The following is an 18,827-nucleotide window of genomic DNA, read 5'->3' on the forward strand; positions in this document are numbered from 1 at the left end:
CACTTTTAGTATTTGATACACCAGTACATCTGATCCTATAGGAGAACTCACTAAGAACCTACTATACATTTTAAAAAATATAACAAGGGGAAGCATCCTGTCACATACAACAAAATAATTAAACATAGATTTCCATAATTTCTGTGTATAAAGTTTTATGTACATTAGTTGTTTGAAAATAATTAATTAAATGGACATATCCTTATTAATACAGAAAAAGGCCACTATTCTCTACAATAAAACAATTCTTATGTTATACCATAACACTTTTATAAAAGTTGAGATTTTGCTAACAATTTATGTTATACCAGCTTTGACATAATACATTAGTATAAGCCCTGTTATGCAGAGCTTTTTGAAATAATAACCTCAATAACCATGTTAGATTTTATGTCATATTTACTATATTTTTAAATGTATTTATTTATTCTCCATAGAGAAAGTGAAATGAATGTAATTATTTGGGGGGGGGAGATATTACTTGTATTCTGTGTAAGGAATGAGTGAATATTTCCTCTACAAATATATATTCCAAATCAATATTTGACTTGGAAAGGAATTCTTGAAACAATGTTGCTATTTAACATTGTCTTCATTCTCTACATTTCAAATAAGGCTCACATTTCTCTAATTATGATAAAAAATATACAAAAAATGACCCAAACTCACAATTTAAAAGTTAGTTAAGAAAACAGATCTTCAACCCTAGGCTTTCCTTCCCAAAACAGATACCTATTCAATTATCCTGGCTATAGTTCCTTGTCCATGTGATTTCCATTTTGTTTTGGCATCTTTCAGGAGAGATAAGAATACATTAATATGGTTATCGTGTAGTACAACAGCTCAAGAAACCCAAAGGACAGTCTTGTCCAACTCGATATCTTCAACATGGTTTAAACTTCAACTGATATTTAACTATTGGCCAACTGTAGTTATAGTCTAAAATATCTTAAAAGTAGAACTTAGAGAAGATGACCATAAAGTACTTCTAAAAGTTCACTGTTCTTTGGAGATTTTAAAGTTGTGTTTCATAAATTAGTTTCCCTTTTTTTTAAAAAAGAAGGCCCCCATAAAAATTAATTTGGGTTATTGAGATTTTACCTGGAGGACTTCCAAAGGCCTACCGCTTCCCTTGCACTATATTTGGAAATGCAAGTGTCTGGCTTCTTTTCATTCTAGCTGTCATTTTGTACTTCCTATTTTTACAAAAATGACCCTGCAAAATACTATGAATTTATAGCACCATGTAAAGTATACATGAAGAAGCACCAAAAACATTACAGGAAAAATAAATAAGAAGTGAATGCCACCATTGAGAAAGGCAAAACAAAATCAAGGCCAGCTTCACCAATTCACATTCTTCAGCTACTTAGAACAGTGCATCCACTTCACGAAAGCAATAACCCACTTTCCCAGTTGGGATACTTTCAGCCATAGAAACAATTCGTGCAGGTTGATCTGCCACAAGCTGAAGGCCTCAGAAAGGGATATCTGGGCCTTTCTGAACAGCGAGTTACTCTTGCTCCTTTGATACCTGAGCAAAACACAAAAAGAAATTCATTAACTGCCTTATAAAGCAACAATAAAATACCTAGAAAGAAACAATTTCTAAAATACAAACTATTTTGTAATTTCAACTGAGTACAGTAAACGTAGTGTTTACTGATTTACCCAGTAGCTCTTCTCATATGGGACTCAAAAGTGCATCTCTTCATCTACTGTTGCATTAAGTTCTCCAATTACTCTATGCTTTATAAGAAGAATGAGTGAGACAAAGACATCAGTAGCAATACAAAGGAGAAGAAGAAAATGAATTATTTAATCTTGTATAGAAAAAACTGTGAGAGGAAGCACAGACTCTTCAGAATTACTTTGAAGGTGGGGATGGAGAGAACAGGTAAGAGTGAACAGGAGAGAAGACTGATGAAGATGACAGGTAAAACAGAAATACCTCCACAGAAAGAACCAAACACCCCCAAGCCCCATTTGGTATTCTCCTCAAGTGATGAATGGTATGCTATGTTTACAACTCTGTAAACAATTTTCTCCACTTTAATTGAATTTCCTTATGCTATTTTGAGACAACAGCAGATAATAAATATCACGAATGGACAAATGCTTTGAAAAAGGCATTTCACAACAATATGAAAGATATACAAATTAACCGTTGGAATCAGTGAAGCAGCTGTGCTTTTTTCCAAACTCACATCACTATTTTGTAAGCTGCTTCTAGCTGTTCCCATATGCATTGCATGTCAATTTTGTTTCAATTGGAAAACATGGAAGTGAAATAGCTACATGTTTGTTTAGATAGCTGGGAGTAGCTACTTTAATGATTTAGAGAAGTGCCTCATAAATGCCCACTCACAAAGCAAAATATCTCTTTGAACGTATTTGCATAAAACCAATATATATTTTACTACTACTACAGTATTGTCTACTGCATAGAAAAATGCACCAAGCTGACTTTTTGTAACTTCTGCATTTCAAAGTCATTGCAAACAGGAATCACATAGCCAATTAACATGGCTATGTTAGAAAAGAACCACAGAAGATTGTTTTTGTATATGATAACTGCAACAAGATTATTACATGCACAAAGATGGAAAGATTTGTTAATGGAGGAATGGTTGATGAAGTTAATGGAACTTGTTAAAGTAGCTAAATTAACTTGTTCGATTCAATGACTGGAAATCCCTTGTGGATTTTTTGTGTAAAAATTAAAAAAAAAAGAATCGTGCTTTTGGGAATGAGGACTTACATAGCAACAGCTCGTATGCAGCAGCGAGACATGTTGAGGAAGGAGCTGGCATTAGCCCGTGTCTGCAGGGAGGATTCAATCCCCCTTAGCAAATCGTTGGTCTTCAGCAGCAGCAGCATCTGACGAGGAACATTGCTGAGAAGCTTAGTGATTTGAGGCAAGTAAGTAGCAGCATTGGTCCGGATTTCTACATCCTGAAATAATCAGATTAAATGTCAGGGCCCACTTCAAACCCTCATCCTAAGAAAGTAGAACTCGTGGAAACAGTTTCTTCCAAAAGGGGCTTTTATTAGAAGAAGTTGATAGCAGGCATAATAGACAGGATCTGAGGATTTCCCACTCAAATCGATGGGTTAAAGTGTTCCAAGCAAAACTCCACCCCATAATTCATCCGGTTGGTTCAAATGGGCCAATCCCCAGGTGTTAGGTTCCTTGTGAGAAAAAGGAAATAACATCAGGTCGTCTCCGAGCTGTAGCAATGTTTTGGCAGCTTTTCGCACCTTCTCTTGAGAGCACAGAAATAAACCAGTTGCCGGAGGTTGCATTCCTTTCTTCTCCCCCCTCCCCCACTTTACTAGCTGACAACAGGGGGAGAGAAAGTTCACAGAAGAAATATTGCAAAAACAGCAAAGTGTTACATTGTACATTGTAGAGGAAGTCAAGGCAATAACCCACCAGCACTCCCCCCTCCCCTCCGGGAGTATGGCAGAACCCAGGAAGAGGAGAGAGTGAGGTTTGGGTCAGGCTGAAAGAGAAAAGAAAAGGATTGGGTCAGGAGGGGTGAAGAGATCCCTAAGATATGGGTTCTGACATTAGAAATGTAAGGGAGACCAGGAAGGAAGAGATTCACATAGACTGTCAGCACTGTCTACCATGACCAACAGAAGATTTCTTAGAGAAGCCAAGGTCTTTTCAAAAGGAAATGCAAAATCTGAGAGTTTTCTGATTACACAGAGCATATGTTTCATCTCTGATTTATGTCCCCTTTTTAAAAAGAATTTTAGAGTTTCCCCTATGATAGTTCTGATGGCATTTATCTACTTAGTTGCATTTTGTGAGCAGCTTATATAGAGGTAAAGGTAAAGGTTCCCCTGCACATGTGTGCTAGTCATTTCCAACTCTAGGAGCCGGTGCTCATCTCCGTTTCAAAGCCGAAGAGCCAGTGCTTGTCTGAGGATGTCTCCAAGGTCATGTGGCCGGCATGACTAGACACCAAAGGCGCATGGAACGCTGTTACCTTCCCACCATAGTGGTCCCTATTTTTCTACTTGCATTTTTACGTGCTTTCGAACTGCTAGGTTGGCAGAATCTGGGACGAGTAACAGGCACTCACTCTGTTACGCGACACTCAGGATTCGACCCGCCAAACTGCCGACCATCTGATCGACAAGCTCAGCATCCTAACCCACTGAGCCACCACGTCCCTAGCTTATATAGAAGGTCTCCCTTAATTTTATCTGTACAAAGGCAATCTCCAGAGAGAAGCTTTGCTCAGAGACAACAACTGACTCAATGTCATGCAATGACCTTCAGGGCTGAGCTGAGATTTGGATCCCAGTTTCTTTGGTCCAAGCCTGACACCTTAATTACCTACATTAAAATACCATATTGAAATATTAAAAATATTTTAAAAATATTTGTATACTATATTAAAATACTACATTAAATATACAGCACAAGACTATATTAAATATTTATTACACAATACATATTATACTATATTAAAAATATAGCATAAGAACTGGTTTATACTGGTAAAGGCAGCGAAAGGCATTATGTATTTTATGCAGAAAACCCCATTTGGGAATGGCTGATCCCCAGTCTGAAACTGTTATTGGGCAATTAGGAGACAGCAGACTCAGCATAATGTAAGCTGCCAGGCTTATTCTAACTGAAGCAGCAGTGAATCTTCAGCGTGGCATTTTTGCGTGTTACTTTCTTTTTAATCCATTATCACAAGAAAATGTACCTCTTTACTTGTGATGGGCAAATGATCAATGCCTCTGTTGACAGAGTCCCAGGAACGTGCTGTAAGCATGCAAGCAAACAGGGGGTACAGGTCACCTGCTCCCAGGCGCTGGCTATATTTTTTTATCTGCTTTATGTCTGCCTTGATCAGGGCTTGCCAAAGTCGGCAGTAATCCAAGCGGAAGCTGTCAGTCAGGACCTTAAGAAGAAGACGACAATCCCAAAGGCGCAAAATATTATTAAACAGTATGTGGACTCAAGTACAGATTGTACCAATAAAGGAGAATATTTGTAGCTCAGGGTTGAAATGAGGTTGCTGTCAGCTTGCTTGTTTTCTTGAAGACGTTTCATTACCCAGACTAGGTAATGCTGTAATGAAAAGTCTGCAAGAAAACAAGCAAGCTCAGAGAGCAACCAAGGACTCCTCAGTACAGATTGTTCTTGGAGGAATTAAATGGCCTGAGACACTTGTTTCGTACCAATATGGACAGTTGATTTACATTCTGGAGCATTGGGTGAGCATGTATGGCATCTCTTATTTATTTAAAAATATATTTCTTTAGAACATTTATATATGTGCCGATCTTATATTGAACTCTGGGTGGCTCCCAATCAACAAACCGTTGAGTCAAGAACCTGTCTTATATTCTAAATTTGGCTTCAATTTCCAGGTGAAATATTAACACTGCTTTCTTTCCCATGCAGTCTAGAGCTGTATTTGCCCAACCTTAGTGCAGCCTCTCTCTCCAATAGGCTTTTCCGCTCAGCTACTCTTGGCATTACTACAATATCTATCTCCTGCAGGTAGAAAGGGCACCTCATGGAAATAATCTGCTGTTTGCTGCCATACTAAAAAGATTTCTCCCTACATGTGGTCAAATGTTGCTGCATAATGACAAAACCGGACTTCATTATCTCTCTGTTTGACAAGCCAGCTACGTACCTGATAGAGTCCATGGTCCAGAAGTATAATGTGTGACTTGCCTGTAGTTGGACACTTCCTCACCAAGACATTGCCAGGATGTGGATCACAGTGCACAAAACCATTCACAAAGATCATTTCACTGTATATTTTTCCCAGGTTGCGAGAGATCTGAGGAGAGAGAAGATGGAGATGAAAGATCCTCAAAAGCAACAATATCAGGGAGCATAGGACTATAACCTAGTTCAGAGCAGTACCACCTATTGGAATGGCAGAGAAGTAGCTGGCTAATTCCTTTTTATGGCATAAGATATTCAAGAGAAAATGACATCAACCAACATGTGTACTTAGAGAATGCATTTACGTTATCTTTCCCTCATCTGGGTAGAACTAGAACTATGCTAGCAGAAATGCAAACATGTTCGTCAAAATTAATCACAAAGCACACTCTTGGTGCCCAGAGCATACACAAGCAATATGTGTCAGGGTGAGTGAGTTCCCCAAATATAAATCTCCTTACTAAGGAGACCTTGCTTGTTTGTGTGTGCACTTGAATAGCTACAAGTGAGTTATCAGAGAAGATGAAAAATATAAATGTAAAAAATTATATTGAGGTAAGTTGTATGTTGTTTTTGCTCAGATATATTGTTGCATGACCATCCACATACAGTTGTGAATCTGAATGAGAGCCTATAGGTAAAGTGTTATCTGAAATGAACTGTAAATCTGTGCCTGCCAGAGACTAGAAAACAACATTTTCCAGTAAAATATGACTCAGATGTATTTGACTACATTTACTTCTTTTGAGCTTGCCTTCAAGCACGAACAGAATCCAATTGGTTAAAAAAAGGATGCATGTCAAAATATTACACTGTACTAATGAAAGGATGAATAATTAGGAAATAGCAGGTCTAACATTTAATTTTCTGGACCAATTGGCCAGTCAGCATGAAGTAAAGAAACCTGAATTTCACATATACTGATATGAAAAAAGAAGCTGTAAACTAAGAATATAGCAATGGAAAAATAAATGGAGTACCTGATTTTTAAAATCTTTTATACTTCTACCCTACAAACATAATTTGTTTATATAGGCAGTTTAATTAGCAGAGGTTCTACCAAGGAATCGACAGTATGATCAGGGTGTAATGAGAATTATCTGTGAGTAATCCATCCCACTTACTGCCCCCCCCCCAGGTTTTGTAAGGAAAAATAATATAACATATGAATTTGTACCAATGCTAACACGTTGACTTCAGAGCACTATTTATTGTATTCTATATCATTTCAAATTGACCATATCTTTCCACTGGGCACACAAGGTTAGAAATCACTCACTTGTGTTACCACAGCTATGACTTATAAATTTGTCAGGTATCATCCACACAATTAGTTAATTACTTTTGTTAAATTTACCAAAACTCATCCATTCTAATGGAATGATAAAAATAGCTAAAATAGATATGAGGACTTTTACATACTTGACTTCAACTTATCTTCAAACATTGCAATTGTTTTGAGCACATGGACAGTTGTTTACCACACTTGCTATATGATTGTGAATCTTCTTAGGTGTTTGTACCTTTTGCCTCACATCAACATTCCTAAGCTTATAACAATGAAAGATTTCTTTCCATAATATAAAATTATCACTATTTCCCTTTTAGTATTTACATGAAACAATGAACAAGCTAGTTAAATACATTAAGCCGTAGTGGCGCATTGGTCAGAATGCAGCAGCATTGCAGACTAATTCTGCAAACTGCCAGCAATTCGATTCTCAGCAGTTCAAGGTTGACTCAACCTTCCATCCTTCCAAGATTGGTAAAATGAGGACCCAGATTGTTGGAGGCAATATGCTTACTCTATAAACCGCTTAAAGTACTGTAAAGTACTATGAAGTGGTATATAAGTCTAAGTATTATTGCTATTGCTATAGTGTCTGATATTTATTTTATTTTATTTTAATTCCATTTATATCCCGCCCTTCTCTGAAGACTCAGGGCGGGTTACAAGCTTAGCAGTAGCCTTCATTCTATGTATATGGCTGCTTATTAGGGCTTTCACACACACACCCAAGCGGCATTATTACAAAGTCAGCTTAATTGCCCCCAACAAACTGGGTCCTCATTTTACCTACCTCGGAAGGATGGAAGGCTGAGTCAACCTTGAGCCTGGTGGGATGCGAACCTGCACTAATTGCAGGCAGCTGGTGTTACTTAAGGAGGCATTAGCCCACTGCTCCACCAAGGCTCTATATGACACTATATCATTGTATAAACCCATAAAACTGGATTGATAACTGAAGTATTGTATGACTAAGTATGTTATGTGAACAAAGCCAATGAAATAAGATATTCTTTTAGTGAATTTTTAAAGTCAGCTAAGATAACTAATGTATAAAGATTGTTTCTAAAGAATAATTGCTCAAAAATTGTATACTAAGCATTGTTTAGGATTGCTTTGCATATTGGTTTCCCTTCTCAGGGGCCAAATAGATGACAATAGCAATTCATAGATAATTCCTTGAAAAGGAAAAGATTAAAAAATAGGTAATAGGTTAATTTTAAAATATGTTAATGATATTATGATTATGATAACAGTTCAAATGTTAGGGCAGGTGGTCAGAATCTAGGAGGTACAGAGTAAGAAAGGAAGGTTAAGTGTCACAAATTTGCCAAAGCCACTCCTCCTAAAACTATGGAAGCAAAATTATACTGAACATCCAGATTATTAAGGATTTGTATAGCATGCTAAATTTTTTTGCCTAAATAATCAAAACTAAAATTGTCCTCATTAAGGAAAATAAAAACACACAAAAGCATGCAGTGCTTTCAGGATGATACGTTAGGGATATACTACAGAATTACTAGAATAGTAGGGCATATTGTAATAGTTAAAGGTCTGTCTGAAGCAGTGCACAAATCTTTTAGGTCATAGAATATATTGCTTCTGAAGAACACAGGGACAGTCTCTGCAGAGGAAGGATTGTGTTCATCTTATTTTAGCCACCATCCCTGTACAAGGAACACATCAATGAATTTTAGCATAACTCTTTATATAAGGTTTACAAGCTGCTACTCCATTCCTTGGTGGAGCAGTGGGCTAATGCCTCCTTAAGTAACACCAGCTGCCAGCAATTAGTGAAGGTTCGAGTCCCACCAAGCTCAAGGTTGACTCAGCCTTCCATCCTTCCGAGGTAGGTAAAATGAGGACCCGGATTGTTGGGGGCAATAAGCTGACTTTGTAAAAATGCCGCTGGGGGGGCGAAAGCCCTAATAAGCAGGCATATACATAGAATGAAGGCTATTGCTAAGCACATTGATTTGTGCTTTAGATTGTAAGCTGCCCTGAGTCTTCTGAGAAGGGCGGGATATAAATGGGATTAAAAAAAAAGCCCACAGAAACTAGAATTTTGTTTGGGGTTTTTTCTAAAGGAAATCATATGAAATATAGAGATTTTAGCCTGGAGGTATTTCATGTTACTATATCTGGAAACAAACTGATGTTGTAATGATCTAATCTCCCTGCCTACCATGGAACAAGTGGTACAAGATGGGAACCAACATGTCTGTTTATTCCTGTCTGTTCCAATTTAGAAAACCTGCTAACCATTGGCTCTAATTCAGCCATAATATTTGCCAATTATTTTAAGGGATGGCGACACTAACTTCTATTGATCTCATTAAAAGTAAAGGTCATGGTGTAGCTCATCTCTTAGGGCTTGATATTACCTCCTCAGGCCAAAAGAATAGTGTTGATTTTAAAACCTTAATCGAAGGTTAATTGGATTAGTAAACATGTTGATTGTTTTAAAAAAATCCACCACTGCGGGCTCCCCAGTGACACTGGTGTGAAATTAGCAAAGGCAGTGAAGGATGTAGGTGGCTGAACATGTCGTCTTGACCATGTCAGCAACACCCAGTGTTAATTTTATAGAGTTTTATAGAAACATTAATCAAAAAACCCCGAGGGGTTTTTCTTTAGGAAAGTTACAGTCCAACATTACATAGATTTGTTGTGCATTTGGAAAAATGTTTGCCTGAGACTTTAGGATACTTTACAGTTAATAATTGGCCACAAATTTGATGGACACTGACAGAGTAAAAAGCCCATTTCTAAATTCAAAGCAGCAGAATGTTTGGCGTGGTCAACGCTTTCAGTCAAATGAACTGGAAATATTCTGAAGCAGCTAAGTGAAATCTAATATTTCAGATTGCAGGGGATAATAGCATTTATGTATGCATTTATAAATGCAAATCACATGTGGCTGCATAAATTCAGTTTACTTTTTTTTTTACTATTGGTATAACGATTGTTGCTTAGTATGAATAACCCTGAATCCAGCACGAAACACATAAAATTATTTCTAGGACTGTGGAAGCTAACTGATGGGAGCAGAAAATTATAGGTTATGGTAACCATATGGAATTAACTGTTCTAATCAGTAATATTGTATATTTTTCTAGAAGTACAAAACATGCACAACAAAATCTAAATGAACAGAGCTATTATCAATAGAGACAGAGATAATGAGGTTATATACAGAATAAGCTAGAAATTTTGCTAATCAGATCAGATGAGCAAGATCCAGAGTTGGCTTCTTGCTGCACATATTTAACATCATTTGTTAGCCACATATATGATGGCTGACCAAAACAAAATTCACAATATATTAAAGGCTGAATTCTTTGTTTCATTGGCAATGGCAAAGCTTTTGACTATGTAGATCATGTCAAAATGTGAAATATATTCTGGATAAAGGGCAAAGCAAACCCCTTGATTACTTTTCTAAGGAATCTTTACAATGAACTAGAATTATTTTAAGAACATAAGTTTGAGAAATATTGGTGGTGTCAAACCATGGACTTACTGTTAATTTATAGTTGATGGCAAAGAAGTGAAAATGGTAAATAAGTCTTTTTTGCTGAGATCCAGATTACAGAGGGACAATATGCTGGGAAATAAAAAGAAAATCAATGCTTAAAAAGCAAGGCAATGCCTAAGGTTGATAAAATGATGAAGGTAGGGATGCTTCGCTGACAAGAACAAAATAGTTAAAATAATGGTCTGAGAAAGAGCAAAGAAAATAATATGAGAAGCCATCAACTTATGAATGTGGGGATAGTTATCAACAGTACCATGAATGCAAGAACACCAATCAAGCAGAGTTAGGCCAGATTGAAATATATTGCACAACATATATATATATATATATATATATATATATATATATATATATATATATATATATATATATATATATTGCAGGAATATTCTTGAAATAGTTATGTATTATTACCAGAAACAAGAAAAATAATGAGTATTTGCCTACAGTTATTATCAAATTTAACTCAATGGCACCCAAATAATCAACAAACAATGGGGAGTGGAGTGGATGCTTTTTCTGTAATGATCAGCAGAAGGAACCCAATTCAGACACGTTTCATGGTTAAGGGGTTGGGATCCTTAACCCTTTGCCTCTTGTTCTTTTTTTTTATAACTGGGAACTGTTATTTGTACCAGAAAAATAGCTAGAAATTGGTGTTTTCTCTCCATATTCTCAGTTTGGAGTGGGATGGAAAAGAGGGACACAGAGGTACTCACCACTTCTCATCAAAAAGCAAAGTTTTAATCTTGATTGATGTTAGTATTTTAAAAAATATTGCTTTAAAATCCTATTGTTTGACCCTCACTGGGAGTTTAGGAGTTGCTAAAAGTGTACATGTGGCATATAAAATTGTGAATTTGCTACAGGGAGTATCTCTTCAGAAAAGTAATCTTAAAAACCTAGATTTTTTGCACAAACCTCTTCTGTTACTTATAAAACTAACTGGTAGGCCAACAAGTAAACTCGTCTATTTTATTATGACTCTGCCAATTTTTCTCTTATCCTGGTTAAAAACGTTACCAATAGTTCTACTCTGGAAAAAGGTAAAAACTGTCAAGTTGCAAAAAATGGAAACATTTCTGTATTTTATGTTAAGGATCAGCAATTTCTTAGCAACTTCAGCACTTAAAATATTGACCCTGACATTCTCCCAATCTCACCCCAAATGTGGAGAAAAGGAAATCTAGCTACCTTACAATTTTATTACATGAATCAGATATATATCACAGCAAGTGGCAACAAATAGACAGCCACGACCAATTTTGAAAAACTAAGTATCATTGATTATAATACATACAAGGCCATAGACTAGACTAAGAAGTGTAAGTATACTGGAAGAAATTAATGGTTAATCATTTCATACTGATGTCAAGAAAACATGAAGTCCAACTCAATCCAAAGAAAACTTTAACTTTTTGTTCCAACATTGGCTTCCAAAATATTTGACTCCAGACAGTTCCTTTCTTGAAATATCTCAGTCCCTCGTATCCTTGGCCTTCTTTTTCTTTAACCTCACTTTCTACATTCAGTCTTTCTACTTTTCCCTTTTTCTTAGTCTCCCAGCTAATTTTCATTCTAGGCTGCGCTCACACACATGACCAAGCAACAGTCAGATATTTCAGTGTTTGCACTTGTCTTTAGAAATCAAAAGCTTCTCTGATTAAATGCTATTACAGACCAGAAGCTGGATGGATCCAAACAGATTAATGTGCTTTGGGGCAGCTTTAATGACAATCCTGCTACAGATGGCATAAAATAAATGTCAGTAACCTGGTTTGAAGGGAGCTTTCACCTCAAGGATCCTTTTCATTTAGAAGAGAAAGAGTCAGATTGCTTTTCAAGCGTCTTTTGTTTGGAAAAAGCAAAGAATATACTGTATAACAGATGATCTGTTTCAGTCTCTCCCAATTAAATATGATTAAAAACTTTTCTGAAGAAACGTCGTCCGGCTATAATCATGGGTTCACAGTGATGTGTCATGTTTTCTTTCTCTGACTGAATCTGTTCCAGATATGTTGGACATCAATGCCCAGAATGCCCTAGGATTGTATAGCTCAACACTAGTACACAAGATTCCACTTTAATCCTCAGAACTCTGAGAATACAAAATTAATCTCAATGTGGCTGACGAAAAATTACTGCCAATCATAGCAGGTTGTGCTGCCTGGATAAAAAGATCAATGCTTTTGAGTTGATATAAGGCAGGTTCCTATTTTCTCTTAGCAAGACTGTAAAACATGTCTTAGTGTGCATAAAGGTAACCTGTATTAATTTATAGTATTTGTTAATCAACTCTTGAATATAATTGTACAAGCCACGGTGAAGACCTAATACAAAATAAACTTAAAATAAAAATACTTCAGATTTCAGTCTAAAGGCATAAAACAAATGTTAGTTCTAAGAAAAACAATTATGATATGAATGTGCACTAACCCTCATTTGTAATAATGAAAATAATAAGAGGTTATTAATAAAACTGTGCAGTGCTCAGGTTCTAAAATGAAAGGACCTACATTATATGCTGCAAATCTAAAACTTATACAAGGAAGGTATGAAACATCTTATTAAAAGTTCAGAATAGAGGCAGAAATCTGTTGTGATCCAGGTGTTTGACTACAACTCCAACAATCCCTTAGCACACAATGAGAAAGGTTCAAGACAGTGGCTTAATATTAACAACATATGTGTTCATACAAAACGCTGTCCTCTGATATAAAAACTACCATCTCAGAAAAATGGTACAAAGAATCCAATCTGAAGAATTCTTTTTAAATCAGCTCTACCACAGTGACCTAAGAGCTGTACTTTTCTTCATACCAATGAATAACCACCACTTCATCATCCTGAGCTTTGTTTTGCCAATTGGGCCTACAATACTTGCTGATGTCATCAATCCATTTAATTTTAGGTCTCTTTTATGGACACTTTTTACCAAGTGGACTGCCTTGGTCCACCTGCCATCAGTTCTTCCTGCTATGTAACCAGCCATTTCCATTCCAATTCTTCTACTTTCTTAATGATATCGTATACTTTCGTTTGTTCTCTAATCCATGTGCAGGTCTTTCTATCTTGTCTTGTAATGCCGAGCATGTATCTTTCCATGGCTCTTTTTATAATTTTTGTATCGATTGTGCGGTTAGTGTCCATGTTTCACTGGTATACAGTATGTTAGAGCAGGTAGCACACACTGATTGAAAACTTTTCTCTTCAGGCATAGGGGGAGGTTGTTCTTGAAAATTATGCTTAGCTTGCTGAATGCCTGCCAACCACATTTAACACGCCATTCAATTCCCTTTATTGTATCACCTTCCACTGAGATCCATTGGCCAAAGTATATGTAGTGGTCTACTATATCTACTTCTTTTCCAGATATAAAAAACCCCTTTCTTTAGTGAATCTATTAAACAAAACCTGGCTCTTTTTCAGACTAACCTGAAAAAGTATAAGTTTCACATACTTTATAATATACTCATCCCTTATAAGTGGTGGTTTCAGGTGGGGGGGGTCTGAAACCACCACTTATAAGGGATAAAATAAAATAATTAGGCAAGGACAACACAGAGGCTGTTACTAAACCTGCTCCTTGACACAAGTGGCTTCTGTGATCCCAAATATTGAGACTCAAAGCACAAACACACACGAAGCAACAAAGGCATAGAAGCAGTTATTCTGCATGTCAATTCCCCTTTATGTTATTGCCAATTAGTGAATTAATGTAATTTGGGAGTGCTTACTTACCTTTGCAAATAACTCTTTCTAGTGGAAAGTAGGAAAATATATAGATGTTGGCTTTTAATAGATAATGAGTTCTGAATTTAGGCTGGAATGTATATAAATGAAGTTGAGTGACCTCTGCCACAGCATAAAAAGATGATGGGAAAGGAGCATAACAGTTTCAGAGACAGACAGATTAAGTACAATTGATTTTATGCTGGAGCACTCTGATAGCTAGTCAGCCAAATGGCATTTTGACGCTCATCAATAGTGCACAGGGAAAAAATCAGGCAGCACTAATTCAGTCAGAATTCACTGACTTGGAGGGCAAATCTGACAGCCTCAATTTGCCCTATTTTTTTGCATATAAAACTAAGCCTCTTCCCTGAAAAATCACATACACTTTAATCCACAAATAGCCAGCCACGTGCATCCTATAATCAAGAAATGCATCAGGCTATGAAATATGACTACATCTGGAACAAAGTGTGACATCTCTAAACATATATTCCTGATTAGGGTAAAGGTGTGGTGCGTATAGTAGAAATGGTATTTGAACACCAAATTTGTATGTAGAACTCTGAGGAGTGGTGTACTTCCTGTTATAAGCCAAAAACTAAGTCACAAGGATATAGTACTGAAATAGTTTCTACAACCAATTATACAATTCTCAGCTCTCCCCCCCCCCCCGCCATCCCTTATTTTCTTACCTGAAAATGTTTTTCTGGTTTCTTCCTGAGAATAATTACATCAATAGCATAGCCAATCAGGAAACACAACATGACAATCTACCTTAATATAGTCAACTGGTTTTGGCAATGTCACAACATAATTTAGACTTCTATGACTGCTTGTCTCTACCCCTTGGACAATTTCCATAAGGACAGTTAAACCACACTATTGCTTTCAATATATGTGTGATAATGATTAGAATTAGTAGTTTCTGTGAATGAATACAATTACAGCATTATACTTAAAAAATTAACTCTGTTGCAGGTTAATCTTCTGAATGTATGTTTTAATTCTTTTCAATAATGCAACCCTTAGGTATGCCTTTGTGTCATTATTCCCCAAATTTCAATAACTCTTAAACTCCTAAATTCTGGAAACTCTCAACGTTAAAGAGCTCAACTTAATTAAACCTTTCAGATGTCACCACTGAATATCATAAACAGCACACTTTTAGCTCACCTTCACTGGTTGCTGACATAGTCAAAAGGAATATTACCTCACTGACATTGATGCAGTTTCTGTCCATGTACTCCTTGTCATTCACTTGTCCACCTTCCATGAACTCCATGAAAAGAACACGTCTTGTTGAAAGCTCCCAATAAATTTTTGGAACCTATAACAGAGGACTCTTAAGACTCTGAAGGATATTAAGGGAAGCAGAGGAAGCTAAAAGTAGACAAGCCATCTTTTTTTTTTAGCATGAGATAGGAACACTTGAGCAGACTGGTCCTTTTTGTCTTAGAAATATGAATATGTAAGTAGATTCATCCAGATCAAATTAACCTTTCTTCATCCCTTGAAGAGTAGCTACAGGAAATAGTTAAGAGAGTTCAGGACTGGAAATATTTCGCTAACAGTAATTGTAATTGTAAAAAAAAACAGGATTTAAAGTTTAAATATAGTTATTTAGCATATTTTAGTTTAAGTTTGTTAAAGGCAATACCCTGTATTCAGCTCTGGGAAGTCGGGGGGGGGAGCGAGGGGAATTGGGGTTATGTTTAAAATGTATTTGATAATGTATGTTATGTTTATGTTTAAAATGTATTGTAAAACTTTAAAACTCTTTAATAAAAAAACCAGTTATAAAGTACTGCATATTCCCAGCCACAGACCATTCTCTAAATGTATTGCAGTTTGGTAAAACAAAAGCCGATGCTAAATTTCAGAAACTTGAATTCCAATTCAGATCTGCCTTGGACAACCTAAGTTCAGTGATACAGCACAACACCTCGCTTCTGTGCATAGCATACTTGCTCCGAAGAATCCAGGACTTGGCTTCAAAAACTGGCAAGTTTCTTAGTCAAAGAAAATATTACAGTTACTTTATAATTTGGTAGTGTAGTAAGAACTGATGCAATTGGGTTAATACAGTTCACTTAGCTATAGGAGAGCATGTTCTACGAACACTGCTATCATAACCGCAAACATTACTAGTAATCTCTGAGATGGGCAGTTCAAAATGTGAAAAATAAATAAAATAATGATCCTGACTGAAGGTTGACTCCAAGCCTTCCATCCTTTTGAGGTCTGTAAAATAAGAACCCAAACTGACATTTTAAACCGCTCAGAGAGTGCTGCAAAGTGTTGTATAGCGGTATATAAGTCTAAAGACTTTTTTCTGTTGCTGTCATTCAGAGGACATGAAGAAAGGTAAGGACCCTTTTCTTCTAACCCTGCTCAGAATTATCTCTAAATTTTCTTTTCGTTTTTCACTTAAAAAAAACCCACTGATTCCTGATGCTAACAGTTTTTTAAAATATATATATATATATCCTGATGTTACTATACATTGGCCCTTAAATCCACTGATCCAAAAGGGCATTGCTTATTTTAATCCTAAAATCAACGCTTATCCTTATTTCAAAATTTACAACAGCCAATGGATCTTACTAAGCTTTGTTAAGTCTCAGTTGCACAAAATCATAGTCTTTGGCAAGCTTAAAATATGCACAGACATTGGGCCCTAATGCCTGTGTGTTGAAACAATTTATCTTTGGCTTTACAAGCTTAACTGGGTTCACATTGAGAAATCTACTTCCGCGCTGTGCCACAGGGTTCCCCATCCCTCAAGGAAAAAAAATTACACAGTAATACAATTCCCTTGCTGTCTTTAGTGTTGATGAAAATGTCTTGGAATTGACAAGCTGGACAGGAGAAATCTATTATTAAGCCATTTTTGCAATAATTTGTTATTGTTCCCTGAATCAATACTGCAGCGGCTCTTTCACCCAGCAAAGATGTGACTGGCGGTCTCCATGGGGATCTGCTTCACACTTTCCAAGTTGTTACACCAGCCATGGACATAGGTGCAACATTTGTGATAAAGGTCCACTTAGAATGAGCTATCAGCTTTTGGCTTTTTCTGCCCTTTAAAGGCCTGTTTGCTTCAGCATTCAACCTGAGTGGAGCATCAACTTCCCTTTGCCCTGTACGTTCCCACAGAGAGGGCCTCCTCAGGGTGCCCCCGATCAGAGAATGTCGATTGGTGGCCCCCAGGGGGAGATCCTTCTCTGTGGGCGCCCCGGAGCTATGGAATCAGTTACCGGTTGAGCTCCGGATCGCGCCCGATCTTCACTCCTTTCGTCGCGATCTAAAAACAGTCTTATTCGAACAAGCCGGCCTGGCCTGATGGGGGATTGGTGGGGTTTTTTATTGTTGTTTTTATTGATGTTTTAATATTGTATTTACTGTTTTAGTGGGCATATATTTAATCCTTTTTTAATTTTTGTAACTTTGTATTTTTTATTCTTGCCCTGTTCACCGCCCTGAGTCCTTCGGGAGAAGGGCGGTATATAAATATTATTAAATAAATAAATAAATAAATTCCCAGGCTCTGTTCAACACTGAAAATGCTTGGGCCATGTATACAGGTTGAGAAAGGTGGGGCAACTCTATCCAGGTTGTTCAAATTCAGATGATTACTGTCTGACAGTACACAGTTAACAGATTCTTTATCTGAAGGATCCTTGGTGCTCTCTGAGCTCGGCTGTTTTCTTGCAGATGTTTCATCACCCAAACTAGGTAACATCAGCAGTGTACCTAGTTTGGGTAAAGAAGTGTCTGCAAGAAAACAACCGAGCTCAGAGAGCACCAAGGACCCCTCATTTCAACCCTGAGCTACAAACATACTTCTCTATTCTTTATCTCTTTGCTGCCAGATAGTGACTGTCCGGATGCATGCAAGTCAGGTATGTGGCCCTACAGGAGGGGCTCCAAGCTGTTCAATACTAATAGCTGTTCAATCCTATAAGATCAGATGACTTTGGGCCTGGCTCAGTGCTTTTGAAAGAAATAGTCACATGTGTTCTTTGTAAACAAACACATATCTTACCTAAAGATGTGCATTTGCAATCCAGCTATGTACCCATGGCAGTAATACCCATGGTCATCTGAATGAATGCTGTAAATATTCAGTACATGCATTTTTGGAAAAAGGACTGTTGTGATAGGAAATCTCCAATGCTATCCAGGACAACGGCTTATCTCCAGTTGACTCAAATTACAGGTGGGTTGACTGCAGCCGAATGGTAGGAAAACCTGCTTGCCCATTGAATCAAGGTTTTACTGTATATATGAGCATCCATACAATCACATATACATCATACCTTTAGGAAGTCAAAGCATCTGAGCATGTAGGCTACCTTCTCGGCATTCTTTCCCTCATTAAGGAAATCAAGTTCAAGAGGCAAGTTCTTCTTAGCTTCGTCCACTAACCACATAAACTCAAAGTCTGGGAAGATTTGCTTCACAACCAAGACAAGGATCTGAAATCATAAATCAATAACCTAGCTGGTTACTATGCCACAGATAACTAGCACAGGGAGACAACTTACGTGCAA

General features: G+C 37.0%; 1 protein-coding gene across 2 annotated transcripts in view; it reads right to left on the reverse strand.

The window, feature by feature from the left end:
• Positions 1–1,205: 1,205 nt before the first annotated feature.
• ADCK1 (aarF domain containing kinase 1) overlaps positions 1,206–18,827 on the reverse strand; it is a gene marked incomplete at its 5' end in the record, with an annotated part of 125,004 nt that continues 107,382 nt past the window's right edge. For both annotated transcript variants that reach the window (XM_083375478.1, XM_083375479.1), the window contains 6 exons: positions 1,206–1,534; positions 2,762–2,955; positions 4,731–4,928; positions 5,673–5,822; positions 15,485–15,601; positions 18,594–18,752. In XM_083375478.1, coding sequence (XP_083231604.1) covers positions 1,366–1,534; positions 2,762–2,955; positions 4,731–4,928; positions 5,673–5,822; positions 15,485–15,601; positions 18,594–18,752 — 987 coding nt within the window. In that variant the 3' untranslated portion in view covers positions 1,206–1,365. The remainder of the gene's footprint in view (positions 1,535–2,761; positions 2,956–4,730; positions 4,929–5,672; positions 5,823–15,484; positions 15,602–18,593; positions 18,753–18,827) is intronic.

The sequence above is a fragment of the Vipera ursinii genome (genome assembly GCF_947247035.1).
Source record: "Vipera ursinii genome assembly, chromosome: 1".
In the NCBI taxonomy this organism is placed as follows: domain Eukaryota; kingdom Metazoa; phylum Chordata; class Lepidosauria; order Squamata; family Viperidae; genus Vipera; species Vipera ursinii.